Source organism: Macaca fascicularis, chromosome 8 (assembly GCF_037993035.2).
Source record: "Macaca fascicularis isolate 582-1 chromosome 8, T2T-MFA8v1.1".
NCBI classification, from domain to species: Eukaryota; Metazoa; Chordata; class Mammalia; order Primates; family Cercopithecidae; genus Macaca; species Macaca fascicularis.
This window is the reverse complement of record NC_088382.1, coordinates 82,731,167-82,747,535: the sequence shown is the minus strand read 5'-3', so window position 1 is coordinate 82,747,535 and position 16,369 is coordinate 82,731,167. Positions and strand designations below refer to the sequence as shown.

The 16,369-nt window shown below is 40.5% G+C and overlaps 1 protein-coding gene across 2 annotated transcripts in view; it reads right to left on the bottom strand.

Annotated features, from left to right (window-relative positions):
* Positions 1–2,761: 2,761 nt before the first annotated feature.
* The window catches only part of KCNB2 (potassium voltage-gated channel subfamily B member 2), a 413,770-nt gene continuing 400,162 nt past the window's right edge, over positions 2,762–16,369 (bottom strand). For both annotated transcript variants that reach the window (XM_045398383.3, XM_005563527.5), the window contains exon 3: positions 2,762–6,739. In XM_045398383.3, coding sequence (XP_045254318.1) covers positions 4,586–6,739 — 2,154 coding nt within the window. In that variant the 3' untranslated portion in view covers positions 2,762–4,585. The remainder of the gene's footprint in view (positions 6,740–16,369) is intronic.

Here is a 16,369-nt window from a genome sequence, read left to right as displayed (position 1 = left end):
CAATGATTAATGATAGATCCCTAAAATGTTGCCGATAGTTAATAGGAAGAAAAAGCATTAAAATGCTTTGCTTTTAATAATATAACCATCAAACACACTATTAAAACATAAACTTTTAAACAGACTTTTCCACTAGTATTAAATTTTGCTCTAGTGATTTGTTACAGACTATAATTAGCTATTTTGACAAGCAATATATCTAATAAAAATTTATTTTTCATTGTATCAGATAATAAGGAAAGACAACACATAACCTCACTCAGACGAACAATTTGTTATTTCAAGTGTGAAATCTAAACTGTGATTCTAAAATAATTACAGATTAGACTATGCCATCCATCTACTTTTTAGGAAAACAGTTCTTTGGAAAATCATTTCATTTGTTTCTGTTGTGTGCTTCCCTGGCTTGATAATTGAATGGTTTTTCCATCCTCAGAAAAGACATTTTTCAGTAACCCAAATCCTCAGCTTGGTTTTAAGTGGGCCAGGCAGTGAGCTCCATGAAGCCACGGGTTGTACCCTAGCACCATACCGGGATGCTCAACTAGTATTTGAATGAATGAACAGTGAAATGATTATCAAATTTAATTAGACAATATTTTTGAACTTAGAAGTATTTCTAAAGTTCTATTTGCTTTTGTTTCAGATTAAGTGTATTCTGCCACCCTCTGCTTAATGAGTATGTCATGTGATATCATGAACAATGAATTATTTAACCAAGGAATGTATATCTTACGGTCAAAATTCCAAATTGGGAAACATATATGCAAAAGATGGTCAATGCCAGTTCTCTCATGTTTTTACCATTTGGCATCATCTACTGTAGCTTTAAAGAAACTGTGTGACTATAAATACACCTCCAGTTTTATTTACATATTTTTGATATTATTAGAAAAAAAAATCAAGCCTAACTAAACATACTTTCCTGTAGTATATTGGAATGCCAGACTTGAAGCCAGATGACGTGGATGAGGCCAAGTTCTATTCACCAGGGACGGGTGTGAAATTGAGCAAAATGTATAACCCCGCTGGTCCTTTACTGAATATTCAAAGGCTGTTGTGGGATAAGAAACTATAAGTACTCTGTATACATATGGCTTTTTTTTTCTATTCAAATTTCAAGAGAAAATAGTTGAATTGTTGACTCTCCTAGGCCAGTGTCTATAGGAGAGTGAGACTGTTTTGAGAAGAAATTAATGGGAAGACACTTGGCACATATTCTCCTTGTTACCAAATCTAGTTATATCAGGATAATACTTGATCAAATGCTTGCTTCAAAGCAGCTGGTTGTGTCACAGTAGAGAAATTTCTAGTAAAAATGTTTAGAGATGAATCAAGTCAATTCCAGGCACCCACTTAGCATATCATCCTTGTGTGTGTGGTCTGACTCAGGACACACGTTGATGCACCCATTTCTATCCTCGTAGGATTGGACTCAATCTTTGACCTCAAACAATATTGTGGCAATTTGTGCTGGTTGTTAAGAGAGTCAGAAGAATCAAATTAGATCAAATTAGCCATATGTGGAACTGAGTTATTTTGTAGTCATTCAGATAATTCTCACTTGTAACAAGGGGTGAGCGCTCTCAGCAGCAGAAACCTCCAGTGGCCCTCAGGGAACCAGTCTCTGTTCCTGCCATTCATGCAGTACATCTCAAACTGGGGATCTATTTTTCCAGGGGATACAAAAGACGTATTTAAAGTTATACAAGTATCCATTTTACTAGTTGGTAAATAATATAAAACATTATTTTAAAAATATTTAAACACATGGAATATATAAAATTATAAAGTAAAATGCAGCATTTACATGAATTTTTAGTGTAAAATATAAGACTTCAAAAGAACTCTGTGCTTGGGACATTCCCAGACCATTCCAGGCACACATGTTTATTCTCTGCGTTACGTGCAGTTCGTGGAAAAGGCTTAGGAAGTGCTACACAAGTGCATCCTGGGAGCCTTCAGTCCCCACACTGCCTCCTTGTGAAACACTGAAGTCAAAGATGTTTTTTAGAGGAGCATTTTCTTTTTTCCCTAGCTGAAGACTTTTGGCTCAGAGGAACTAAGAAAAATGGAAGGATAAGCTTTCCATGGGTTGTACTAGAAAATTCTCTAAAACTTAAAAAAGTACCTTAGAATGAAGAGAAAAAAGATTTTGGGGAGGATGCTTCTAGGGAGGAATGTCTAGGATTCTTTGACTAGGCAAGCTTTCTAATATTAAATATTCTGGAGCAGTGTTCTCAGCAGAGGGCCTAACAGACATAGGAAAGGTGGGCATCAGTCAATTCTTAGTGCATTAAGACAAGTCCACTTATACAGAAAGATGAATAAAAAGAGTTGAGATTCATCAATAAGAGACGTTTGAAAATAATTGCTTTATGAGGCTATGTAAATAAAATGATTTTCATAAATTATTTGCTATTCATCCAATAGCAGATATACCTGTTTGACCTTGAAAAACTATAGATAGAAAATTCAAACACTCTATTTACAAAACTGATCAATATTTAGCTTTAGACACTGAAATAAGCATGAGTAATGTAAATATCAACAATTAATGACCATAAACTCTTAAAGGTTATGTTTTGAAACATGATACACTAAAATCACTAAGATGAAAATCACTAAGAAATTCTAAGCACAGTGAAAAAAGAAATGTTTAAAATTATTTTTAGCAGTAGGTCTGCTTGTGTTTCAACTAAGATCAAAACTTGTTTTCTTATCTGAGATATAATGACCAGATTCTGTTAATGAAGAAATGTTTTTCTTTAAAGTCTTAAATAAGAGTCTAAATATTTGGTCTATTTTTTCCTTTTAAAAATAAAAAAAAATTTAGAATTTTTTCTTTAAACAACATATTGTGCTTGAAATTTGGCCCAGCATCTTCCTATTTCCCTGAATTTTACACACGCGCGCACACACACACACAGACGGGTACAAAGTGCTGAGGCAAAATCTGGACCTTCCTGGGAGACCAAGGAATCATATTAAAGTCTTATGGGACCTTGGAAACAATTTTGTCTTGATTTTTACTGGGGCAAAACTGAGACCAAGAGAGGTTGTACAGGCTTGCCTAGAATCACACATCTGGTGGTTGCAAATTTCGACCAGAGCCTCGATTCCTGTGAAGCAGCGTGAATTAAGATGAGCTGGGTTCTAGCACAGACTTCACCAACAGGCAATCTCTGGTCAGTGCCTTCACTGCTCTGGATTTCACCGTTCCCAGTAAAAGTCTCTGAAAGTCATTTTGAACAAAGAGAGTCCCAATCACCCCCTGAAAAGGCTGGAAATGCAAGGGGGTGTTTCTAGTTGCTGTAATTATAGGAGGGTGTGACTGCCATCTGTGCTCTGGGTTCTGTAATTCATATCCAGCAAAAGGAACAACTTCCTCCCACACATTGTGGTGTCCCCCGACCTCACATCCCATGTTGAGAAATATAGGGTGACCCGTTACCACACCTGGGTTCTTTTCGTAGCAACTAATTTCTGAGCCAACTCTATGAGTGGCGGTGGCAATCTCACTTAAATGACTCTGCTTTTAGTTTGTCAGGTCACTTTTTGGAATTTCCATTTTGGCATATCTGTATTCTATTTTTAGAACTTTAGTTAGAAAAGGTTATGTTATATTGGATACAAGTGGAAAATACAGTCATCTTTAGGTGGCCAAAATGCATTTCTTAAAAGAACTAATTTCCAAATGTAGACTGCCATTAAAAACATTTAATTGTATGATATAACCTTTTAAATAATTTCAGGTTTTTAAAAAATGCATTCCTGTAATCGGCTGTGGCATGATATATAACTTATTGGCAAAATTTCAAATATTTTGATATCTGGTCATTAAATCTTGCCCATGTCTATGATTTATAAATGAACCACAAATGCCACAACTAAGCAGAAGCAAAAAAGTAAAATGCAGCCTATGAATTATATCACAAATAAATAAAAAATACTGTATTCCTTTAAACAAATGTACTTATAAGAGCTTTATAAGTCAAAGCAAGATATGCGAGATGGTTTAAGGAGAGGTTGCAATTTTGCAACAGGAAGTCTGTACAGCTCCTCCAGGCAGTAGCTGTGAAGGAAATACCTGTGTCTCAGAAACTTGTTTCCATGTGTTCATGACACTTTTGCATCCAGGCCCCATTATTTACAAAGTTATGCATTTTGCAAGCTCACAGTACCTTATTCCTCATAATTACGAATGCATGCAATGACATTTCATCCTTTCATATGAAAATTCTAAGCTTCAATGTAACATAAATGTTAAGACTTGAAAATCGGCCTACAATTTGAAATGAAAGGATCAAAAATGTCAGACATTGCAGAATACTGGTTCCTAATAGAGCTCTTTTTATTTGTTCACTGTTCTTCAGTCATTTTTGTTGGTTTGTTACAAAATTCAGTCTTGACTCTTTATTTAAACAGTATTTAAGCTAAACTGTTCATGCCATGCAAAAATAACATTTTATGCACTTTTTTTGGGGAAGGCTTCCCATTTTTTTAGTTCACAGGCATTATTAACCTCATTTTTAAGAAACAAGTTTTTTTGTTTTTTTTTTTAATTTATTGCTTTTGTAACTAGTCACATGCTGGTTTCACGTGTGGGACAATAACCTGTGTCTCCTGGGTTGGAATGAATTTCTGGGGCAAACAAGTGGTTTTCCATCTTGCACCCTTCTTGACTGTCCTTTTTGACTTCACTCACAGCATGGTAAATGTCTTGCCTACAGTTGTGACCTGTGTCCTGCAGGGAGGAAGAGTCCACACTGCCCTCTTCTCTTAAAGGGTCTCTCCCATCACTAGGCTTATCTGCAAAGCAATTTGGGCTGGAGTCCCCCTGCTTCTCCTCCCTTGCCCCTGGGAGCTCTAAGAAGTCTTCGTCTTCACCAGTATCTATTTCAGTGAAGCTCCTCCTCTCTCTTGAAGAGAAAGGGAACAGTTTCTGCTTGGGAAACCTGGGAGACAGCCCTTTGGAAGGTCCCTGACAAGGTGCTGAAACCTCAGCACCCAGCAAGGGTCTGTCTCCCTGGGAGGGGGTTTCTTCTAAGAGGATGGTACTGATGTGCTGCGGGGTGGTGAACGAAAAGTCAGCTGCTGTGACTGGCAGTGGCCTGGCTGTGCTGGGTGGGGTCTGTGGTGCACTGCCTCTATTTTCCTTAAAGTTCACTTTGAGGGATCTGGACTTTAGTGGCTTGCTGCCTTTTAGAGAGCTCTTAGGACTGTCGGTGGCATTGTCAGACTGCAAAGGACTATGTAGCCCACATTGGGAGCCACTGGCATCGAGGTTCACAGTTATATCGACTGGGGCATACTCCAGCATGCCATCCCTGGCAGCAGGCCCTTTCTCTCTGGATAGAGTTAGAAACGGGGGGCCCCTAGCTCTTTGGTGCTCTTCTGTCCCTGGGAGGTCTGTTGGGAACTTCATCTGCAAGTGAGAGGCGGAGGGCGGTGGCAGGGGCGATCTCTCTGTCTCTGTGAAGTCGGTGGCACAGCTGGTGAAGCTGTCGATGCTGGAGGTGCTCTTCATGTCCACAATGACCTCGGTCTGTGCCACGGCCAGCTGCTCCTGTGGACACACCACTTCTTCCATTTCAATCTCTTCTTCATATGCAGATGGCCTCTCAGGCTTTTCTTGGCAGTCTGTGTTTGGGTGAGAATGAGGCTGTGTCTTGGTGATTTCATTGTACAGCATCTCCAGTTTCTGGGCACTCAGATGCTGTGGGCTGGAGGAAGACGTGTTGTTCAGCTGCTCGTGGGAGTCTTTTTGGCTAACCTCCTGGTACTTATTCTCGAAAGACCTGTTGGAGCTTGTTTCCGACAGAGCCTTCCTGGCCCACTTCCACCTGCTTGGTGACAGGTGATTATCGTCGGCGGAGTCCTTCGTGTTGGCGGACTCTCCGGCCTTCTCCACAGCCACATCTATCAGTTCCATACTTCGCGCGAAGGCATCTTTTAAGTTCATAGAAACGATGCTTCCATTTCTTTTGGCCCGCTCAAGAGCCTCCCTCCTTTTAATTGCTTTCTCTTGGCGTTTCTGCTCCTTGTAAAACTCAGAAAAATTGTTCACAATAATTGGGATAGGAAGGGCAATAACCAGAACCCCAGCAATACAGCACAGGCCTCCCACGATTTTCCCTAGTAATGTCTTAGGGTAAATGTCACCATAGCCGACAGTGGTCATGGTGATGGTGGCCCACCAAAATGATGCAGGGATACTGGTGAACTTGGTAGCATCTTCATCCTTCTCAGCAAAAAATACCAGGCTGGAAAATATCATTATCCCCATGGCCAGAAACAATATCAACAAGCCCAGTTCATTGTAACTCCGCCTAAGAGTGAAACCCAGAGACTGTAGGCCTGTCGAATGCCTGGCGAGTTTCAGGATCCTGAGGATGCGCATGATTCGGAAGATCTGGACCACGCGCCTCACGTTTTGGAACTGTAGCACGCTCTTGTTGGACTCCGTGAGAAAAATGGTGACATAGTACGGCAAGATGGCCAGCAAATCAATGACATTCAGTGGGCCTTTGAAGAACTTCCATTTATTTGGTGAGGATAAGAATCGCAAAAGGTACTCCATGGTAAACCACGCAATACACACAGCCTCCACATGTGCTAATTGGCGGTTGTCATTGAGTTGTCCAAATTCGTCCGTTTCCTGCAGCTCCGGCAGTGTGTTGAGAGACAAAGCAATGGTGGAAAGCACGATGAACAGGATAGACACGATGGCCAGGATCTGGAAAAGAGAAAAGTTCAAGTCAGCAAATCCTCTTAGTTGCTTAGGCAGCTAGGAGACAGATGGGTCGGTGATTCTTCTACTAATATGGAACGCTCCAAGTTCTTCCAAGAGGATTATAAGAAGGTAATTTTACAACTTAAAATTCCCTAACTAACACAAATACTTCACTTAGAAGCCTAATGTACATTTAAATTCCATTCTCCCTCCACGCTCATTGTTCTTAGGAACATGTGTGTAGGCATCCACCATTTGGATGAGGGCCACGTATGGCTGGAATAGTTTTTGCGGGGAGTAATTATCTTTCCTCTCTTAGTTATCTGTAATTTTTCTCTCTTAACCACCTGGTTTGTGCTTTGTTAAGGGAATTGTCTCACATGCCACATAAGCTAGACAGAATTGATGATCTCTAGGAGTTTCATTCTACAATTAAAAATAAACTCAGACCGACACCTGGAGAGAGAACATGGCACTCAGTACAACAATGCTTCTTCTAAGAACGGATACTATTCACGTGGCAAGCACTGACATCAGAACCAAGTCAGTATGGCCTTTGTCCTCAGATGTGTGGACTTCTGGCCAGCATCATGTGGAACAGGATATACACACTAACTTCAAAGAGCGCAGGAAGGTTTCATAAAGAAGAGTTTGAAGAACATCCCTGATGATTTCACTGCAGGGCTGACATTCCAGGTGGCATGATGTCAGACGTGGAAGAAAAGAGGAAGAGCTTAGAATGAAGTAAGGAGAGGACTAGTGACTGGGTTTTAGAGTCAGGCAATCTGAGCTCTGACCCTGGCTTTACTACTTATTGGGTGACCTTGGGCAAGTTATTTAACCTCTCTGTCTCAAAGTACAGATCTGTTGAATAAAGCCAACAATTATAGCTACTTCGCAGCTGTTATAAAAATTACGTGGCACACAGACATCACTAAATAAATGAAATAACCCAGAACTGCAGTCTGGAAGGACAAAGGCCAAGGACAGGTATGTGGAATGTCTGTAAAGCCATACAGGACATAGACAGCCCAAGTGGGGATTTTCTCACCAAACCCCAGTGTTCTAGATGTATGGGGCAAGCAGAAGGATGAAGATTTGAGGGTAATGCAAAGGAAGTGCTTCTTTGCTTAGTTAAATTGTGTATTTAGCATACTCAAGTTTTGGTGGAGAAGGAGACCTCTCTTACCTAGTTTAGGTCTGGCTTGGTTTCATCTGACCTTTGCCAGTGACCTTGGCAGGTGTCATTGGTTTCAGTTATCATATGTAGCTCTGGGAAACATATTCTGACAGTGACTGTTTCATTTAGAGATTGAACATCTAGTAAACATTTCAAAGGGCAGTGATTAGATACTTTAACGCCACACAGCTCAGTACACATTAGATTGTTAAAAAATTAGTTTACTCTCTAAATTTCTCCACTTCTGGGTTATTCTCCTTTCACTTCCTCCCTTCTCCTCTTTACGTTTTTTTTTTTTTTTTTTTTTGGGGGTGGGGGGCGGGGAGAGGGGGAAAGGTCTTGCTGTGTCATCCAGGCTGGAGTGCAGTGGTGCAGTCTCGGCTCACTGGCTCACTGCAACCTCTGCCTCCCAGGCTCAAGCGATCCTCTGGCCTTGACCTCAGCCACCTGAGTAGCTGGGACTACAGGTATGCACCACCACGCTTGGCTAATTTTTTTTTGTATTTTTCGTAGAGACGGGGTTTCACCCTGTTGCCCGGGCTGGTCTTGTGAGCCACCTGCCTCAGCCTCCCAAAGTGCTGAGAGCCACTGCCTGGCCCCTTTACATCTTTCATTGTTTTCTTCTTCCTCTTCTTCCAACTTCCATCTTTCCTCCTTAAATTGCTATAAAGTGAAACAATAGTATAATGCATTTCAGAATGTGTTGCAGAGTAAATAAAGATTTACGGACCTTTAACTTAATTAGTATTTTATACCTTTTTTTTTTTCTTAGAACTAGGTTAAATACTTTCTACTTGAGAGTACTTTAGAATTTCCTTTAAAAATATGGATTAGTGAATCACAACAGAAAAATAAAGGTCCTCTTTAACTCCTCTAAGAGGCTGTGAAGGCTAAAGTTAGAAACTCCCTTGAGAAGATTTAGATAAATCCCTGGCTAATAGATTCAGATTGTTTTAAAGGCAAGTTGGGAATGCTCACCTTGAATGCCAACCCTCAGGGGCCAATGGCAGGGTAGCATGTACCATATTCTGCCACTAAAATATTCCTGAAAAATCAGTGGTCAGATCCCATCCATTCCTGTGCTCTTATCATAATGAACCAAGGTATTTTTTGGGAGGTCACACTGTTGCTAATATATCTTTGGGCATTTTAAGTATTGGGCTTACTGCCATTCTTCTTGTACTGACAATCCATACTCTAGATTTTCCATATCTAATCTGTTCATTTGTTAATTTTGAATGCATTTTACTGATGTTTATCACTTCAAAGAGAGGAGAGAAGTAGAAATGCAAATGAATCCATTCTATTGTCTTCCACCTTTTGGCAAAGGATAAAGTGAAAGGTCCGAGGGTGCCTTCAGTCCTTGATTCCACAATCAGAGCTAGACTGTAGGTCACTTTACTTCTGCAGCTAATTTTGAGAAATCATGACGGAACACAGTAGAGTCCTGCTGTAGTCTATTGTCTAGTTGGCCACAGCTTAACAAATATGACCACTTTAACACTTGGAAATTTGGCATATGCGCAACAGGACTTAGGGCACATTCTTGAAGACAAATAGTTACTAAGGGAAAAACTAATCATTCGAGCCCTTAGCCGTTCCACATTCACGTTAAAGAGAACCATAGTTACTGAAGTGCATTATTATCTGTCTCATGTTGAAATTCAATTTGTCAAAACCCATTTGCTCTCAATTTAGAGGAAGGACTTATTTTAAACATCTTGTGAAGCTTGGAGCTCTCCCAGAAAGACATCACTTTAGACAAATGATTCAATAAATACCAAGGTGATGTGTTGGTGCAATGAGCCAAATGCAAGTTTATTGTGTTATTGTAGAGTTTTTTTTTTTTTTAACACAATAAATATAATAAATGTGAAATTTTGCTTTAAGCTTGAGGATGCACTTCAAAACATGAATATTTACTTTATAGCAAGCTCTTGTAGCACTTATGTGGCAGGCCAGGTCTCACTAACGCAGGTCTCCGTAACAACTGTTTGAGCACTGACTGAGTGGTTAAGTTACATACTAAAAGCTGAAAGAGCCAATGCCCTTATATAAAGGCTGGAGTGTAACAAAAGCCCACCAAGAGTTTTGCCCAGGCCTTTCCTGGACCTTGAAGCATGACAAGATAATGAAGGAAGTCTTAACAGGACCTGTCTAGGATTAAAGAAGTTTTATTGGGGGTCTAAAGGAAACTCCCCAGGCCTCCACAAATAAGTTTTTTGGGGGTCTGAAGGAAGTCCCCAGACTTCTGTGATTTAGCAGGAGACAAGGGTAACCACCCCAGCACCTGGACCCATTTAGATTAGGTAAAGTTACTGAGGCTCCAGAGGAAGGTCTTCAGGACTCAGGCCTTTGTTATAGATTAAAAGAAGTCAATCACTTTTGTCTTCAGATGAATGCACACTTACATGTAGATATATAGCTTAGAATGTATATAAGCTCTGGAAAACTTTGTAATTTTGAGTTGGTCTGGAGATAATTTCCAGGCCTTCTCCCTGGTTACAGAAATAAACTCCCTCCTTTCTCAATTCCTCTGCATTTCATTATTGGGCCATGAGAATAAGCAGCCTGACCCTTGGTTTGGTCCAGGAACACTTAGGTATTGCTTCGCTTACCACAACCATTCACAAGTTAGAATCTCACTGTCTCAGGTGTGTGTTTGTTTGCTTGTTTTTAAGACAGTGTCTGGCTCTCTTGCCCAGGCTGGAGTGCAGTGGCACGATCTTGGCTCACTGCAACCTCCACCTCCCAGGCACAAGCGATTCTGGTGCCTCAGCCTCCCAAGTAGCTGGGAATACAGGTGTGTGCCACCATGCCCAGCTAATTTTTGTATTTTTAGTAGAGACAGGGTTTCACCATGTTGGCCAGGCTGGTCTCAAATGCCTGGCCTCAAGTTGATCCACCCACCTTGGCCTCTCAAAGTGGTGAGATTACAGGCATAAATCACCATGCCCCACCTGCCTCAGGTTTTTAATCCCTTTCACCTCCAACAACTGACCTCTAGAGCTGGCAGGAGTGAACTATTTCAGCTCTAGCAAACAGAATTATGTGTGCATATGGCCAGGGAAGTGGAGATTCCAAACAATTAACTGCGTGATGTTGGTTAAACCCTTTGGAAATTTGGATTAGGTCATCTGCAAGGTCACTTAACCTCCAACATTTGGTGATTCTCTGTCTAAACCAAAACATTTCACTAATTCCAGTCATGTCTGTCAACCAAACCCAGGACAAGTCACAACTGATGGCTGTCATTTTAGTTGAATGTCCAAAGTAAAATTTTGTTACATAATGAGCAAAACATTCAAAAGAGAAGACTGAAAAACATTGTGCTGTGTATGTTCTAAGCATTTAGTTACTGGGAATAGACATTCTTTCTGGATACAACCTTTTTTTCCCCCTTGAATCACTTGGATGATTACGTGATTTCTTCGCTTAGACACAGACATTTGCAGGATCGCAGGGAGTTCAGAAGAGGGCTCCCAGCACTCACATTAGTAGGTACCAACATTGGCTGTATTGATTTCTGTTTGTGGGAGGAAGTAAAGCAGCCGGAGACCTGCCTCAATTGAACCAGCTTGTTGATTTTAGTCCTTTGAAGATAATGGATGTTTTGTGGTGGAAAGAAGCACAGGACCAGCAATTCAAACACATGGTTCTACCTCCGCTTGCTGCATGCACAAGCCAGGTCCCTCTCTGAGCTTCAGTTCTCTCATCTGCAAAATGAGGGGTGCCTCATACTTGCCTCGGTTGCCTCAGAGGGTTATTAAGGCTCAAACTGGATCATGTGCATGAAAGCATCCTGCCAAGTGCAGAATGTGATAAGTGTAAGAGATGCTGGAGATATGTTTGGAAAATGCCTTTAGCCAGCATTGGGAAAGAATAAAAAAAAACAACTGTTTATCTCCCAGTTAAATACAATTCCAGAACTATTTAGTGCTCATTTTTAACACTTTCAAACACATTCACCTAAGCAATGGTTTGCATGACAAACCTAGACAATTGAATCTTTTTTTCCTTAGGACTAAACTATCTAGTTTGCAGTGTTTATTAAAGAGTTAAGCTGAGGTTTCTCCAGGTGAACTTGACCTGTCTCATGTCTTAAAATATGTTTTTTATAAAACTGTGTATGTGTGTGTGTGTGTGTGTTCCATGTAATCAAAAGTAAAGCCCCACAGGAAGGTAATAAAAGATCAAAAAATGTAAACTTAAGAATGCTGTATATTCCATTTAATAAATATACATTTGCAAGCATAATTTGTTAAACTACCACATACACGTACATACAACATCTTAGATATGTGGAGATCTAGAATAAAATAAAAAAGTGGAGGTGGCTCATGCCTGTAATCCCAGCACTTTGGGAGGTCAAGGCGCACAGATCACTTGAAGTGAGGAGTTCAAGACCAGCCTGGCCAACATGGTGAAACCTTGTCTCTACCAAAAAATAAAAAAAAATTAGGTGTGGTTGCGTGTGCCTGTAGTCCCAGCTATTTGGGAGGCTGAAGCATGAGAATCACTTGAACCCAGCAGATGGAGATTGTAGTGAGCTGAGATTGTGCCACTGCACTCCAGCCTGGGTGACAGAGGAAGACTGTCTCAAAAAAAAAAAAAAAAAAAAAAAAGGAAAAAGAAAAAGAAAAAGAAAGTGAACAGAAGTCCTCACTTTTCTCCTTATCAGTTTTCTAGCTCTTTGAAAAGATAATTCATGAAAACCTGAGGGAGAAAAAACAGATTTTGAATACTTGGAGTGTTTTGAATTTTTATACCAGAGTATTTATGGCTCTATTCAGATTCTATAACACTCTTCTTTTTCCTGTTGGAAAAGTGTTTTCTTTGGTCTCAGGATAATGCTAATCATAAATCTTTTTTGCGAGGGAGGCCTTAAAGGATTCATGGAGGTTTCTACACAGAAAAGGGATAAAGGACATTACAGACTGAGGAAAACGGTGGGCAAAGGCTTTGAAGCCCAAAAGATGATGGTTTGCTCAAAAAATTCCAAGTACTTTTGTGTGGCTGGGGGCATCCATAAAGAGGCATGACACATAGGGGTTTGTGATTATTTCAGGACTGCTGCATATAAGGGTATAGGCTATAAACTGGTCAATTCCAGAAAGAACCCATCAAGAGATTATAATGTGAATGATGCCTCCACCTTTTGTGCAGTGCACAACTTGCACAACCAATTGCGAGAGCCTTGATTTCAGAGAAGTGAGTAGTGTGGTGTGGTTGAATGCAGGTGGAGGCACAGAAAAGAGTGGGGGGCTGGTGTGGTGGCTCACACCTGTAATCCCAGCACTTTGGGAGGCTAAGGCTGGTGGGTCATCTGTGGTCAGGGGTTCAAGACCAGCCTGACCAACACAGTGAAACCCTGTCTCTACTAAAAATAAAAAAATTAGCCAGGCATCGTAGCATGTGCCTGTAATTTCAAGTACTCAGGAGGCTGAGGCAGGAGAATCGCTTGAACCTGGGAGGTGGAGGTTGTAGTGAGCCAAGATCACACCACTGTACTCCAGCCTGAGTGACACAGAAAGATTCCATCTCAAAAGGAAAAAAAAGAAAGAAAGAAAAGAAAAGAGTGGGGGTGAGACACTTCTGGGGAGTTGGATGATGGACAAATTCTGAAGGGCACTCAGTGTAGTGATGAAGAGTTTGATGGATTTCCTTCTATAGACCAGTTTTCCTCAAGGTGTGGTCCCCAGAACAACAGCATCAGGCCAGCAGCACTGGCTTTATGTGGTAACTTGCTGGAAGGGCTAACTCTCTAGCCCTCCATGCCTTCTGGATCAGAAACTCCAGGGAAAGTCCCAGCCATTTGTGTTTTAACAAGTTCTCCACGTGATTCGGATGCTTGCCAAAGCTTGAGGACGTTGCTGTAAGGAGTAAAAGCCATTCAAGGAATTCAGGCAAGGCAAAGATGTGCTCAGATTTGCATTTCACAAAGATTAATGTCTGCAATGATACGACTGATGTGGTGGGCAGGGTGCAGCTGAAGATAAGACAATAAATTTTTAATGCAATGGCAGCAGCAAAGGGAAAGAAGGGGATACACTATACAAATATATATGAAGTAGAATCTCAACCCTGCTTGCTATGGAGCTAGAAGGATCTAGGACTTCTCATGTTTATGATAAAAATTTACCAGGAAGATTGAGTAGCTCCAACAAATCTCCACTATTATCTTATAGAGGTAGAAAAAGTGATCCTTGACTTACTTAAATCATCTTTCCCAATAATATTTCCTTATGTTAAGAGAAGCTAATGGATGCTGGGTTTAATATCTAAGTGACAGCATGATCTGTGCAGCAAACCACCATGGCATACGTTTACCTATGTAACAAACATGCATATCCTACACATGTACCCCTGAACTTAAAATAAAAGTTGGATATAAAAAAAAGAAATGATAAAATGAAAATAATAAGTGTGAATACATTTTAACTAGATTTTATAAGTTGAGAGCAAGATAAATAAAGTTTGTGTGTTCTGGAAAAAATATTTCCTCATGTTAAAGAGTATTCTAATAAGAGCTTTAGGCTATGAAATTTCTCTTAGAGTTAAACATTTCTTTCTCTCTTTTTTTCCTTCAACATTTATTTTAAGTTGTTGGTTACATGTGCAAGATGTGCAGATTTGTTACATAGGTAAACGTGGTTTGCTGCACAGATCACCCATCACCTAGGTATTAAGCCCAGCATCGCTTAGCTATTCTTCCTGATTCTCTCCCTCCTCCAACCCCCAGCCCTGACAGGCCCCAATGTGTGTTGTTCCCCGCAATGTGTCCATGTGTTCTCATCGTTCAGCTCCGACTCATAAGCGAGAACATGTGGTGTTTGGTTTTTTGTTCTTGAGTTACTTTGCTGAGGATAACGGCTTCCAGCTCCATCCATGTCCCTGCAAAGGACATGATCTCGTTCCTTTTTATGGCTGCGTAGTATTTCATGGTGCATATGTACCACATTTTCTTTATCCAGTCTATCATCATTGATGGGCATTTGGGTTGATTCCATGTCTATGCTATTGTGAATAGTGCTGCAATGAACACACTTGTGCATGTATTTTTACAATAGAATGATTTATATTACTTTTCGTATAAGCCCCGTAATGGGATTACTGGGTCAAATAGTATTTCTGCTTTTAGATCTTTGAGGAATCACCACACTGCCTTCCACAATGGTTGAACTAATTTACATGCCCACCAACAGTGTAAAAGCATTCCTTTTTCTCCACAATTTCACCAGCTTGGTTTCTCATTGTGGTTTTGATTTGCATTTCTTTAATGATCAGTGACGTTGACCTTTTTCTCCATATGTTTAAACATTCCTCTTTTAAACAACAGTTCATTGGTACATGAGAAAATGATGAGAGAAATACTATATTATTTGCCAGACCTTTCTTCTTTTATAAAATTTTATCTTAAGTGTACATTCTGAAAGCACACAGGGAGAAGACCAGTTTAAGGATCCATTTATACTAGCTGTCCCCTGAAAGCATGCTCATTTGTTGAATTATTTCTCTGCCACTCCAACTTCCAATTTCTGCAAGGAAGTCTTCTAAATTTCCAGAATTAAAGTGCCATTAAAAGCTGGCTTTGTTCCTTGGACACCTAGTCGGCTTCATCATCTCATCTATCACCATTAACAGAGAATTGCAGGGATTTATTTCCACCATTATCCCCATATCTAAAGACCATGTCCCAGCAGCTTGAAAGAAAGTAAAAACAAAAGCCATAATGCAATCATTTTTCCTTTTAATGAATCTCTGCAGTAAACCTCTTTTGAAAAGTACTTTTGGGGTCAGCGTCATTAAGACCACATTACACAATGCCAGAAAATAGAAGATATGGAGGGTCATGCTGAAATGGAGTGGCTCTGCCAAGGGAAAGTCAGATGGGAGCCAAATCCAGCCGTATCTGCAGAGAGCTTGTGTGATCCACTTTACATCTGCTATTACGGGAGGCTGCTATGCATTCCAGGGCCCTGTGAACAGTAGTGTCTTACTGAATCTTCTGTTGCAAGCATGACAGGTGTTCTTCCTGTCACGAAGCTAAGCATCACAGACAAGGGCCTTTCACTGAGTCTTATTTAGCCTGTTTGGGTGGCAACCACCAAGGACTCATAATTTGAATGGGCCCAAGCACTTCTGTATTTATTAGAGACTGAGGAGGTGTTTATTGGGCAGAGAGGCCCTGTTTTTTATAGCGGTCAGATGTGGACATTTTCTGCAATCACACAGACACATTCTATTATCTGCTGCAGGGTTCTGCTATGAGGGCTACATAAGACCTTGCCATTCAAAATGTGGTTCTTCAATCTTAGCATCACCTGGGAACAGATTAGAAATGCAGAATCTCAGGCCCCACCCCAGGCCCACTGAATCAGAATCTGCATTTTAGCAAGATTCTCAAATGATTCATATAGGCATCTAATTTGAGAGGCACTGGCCTCAGACAT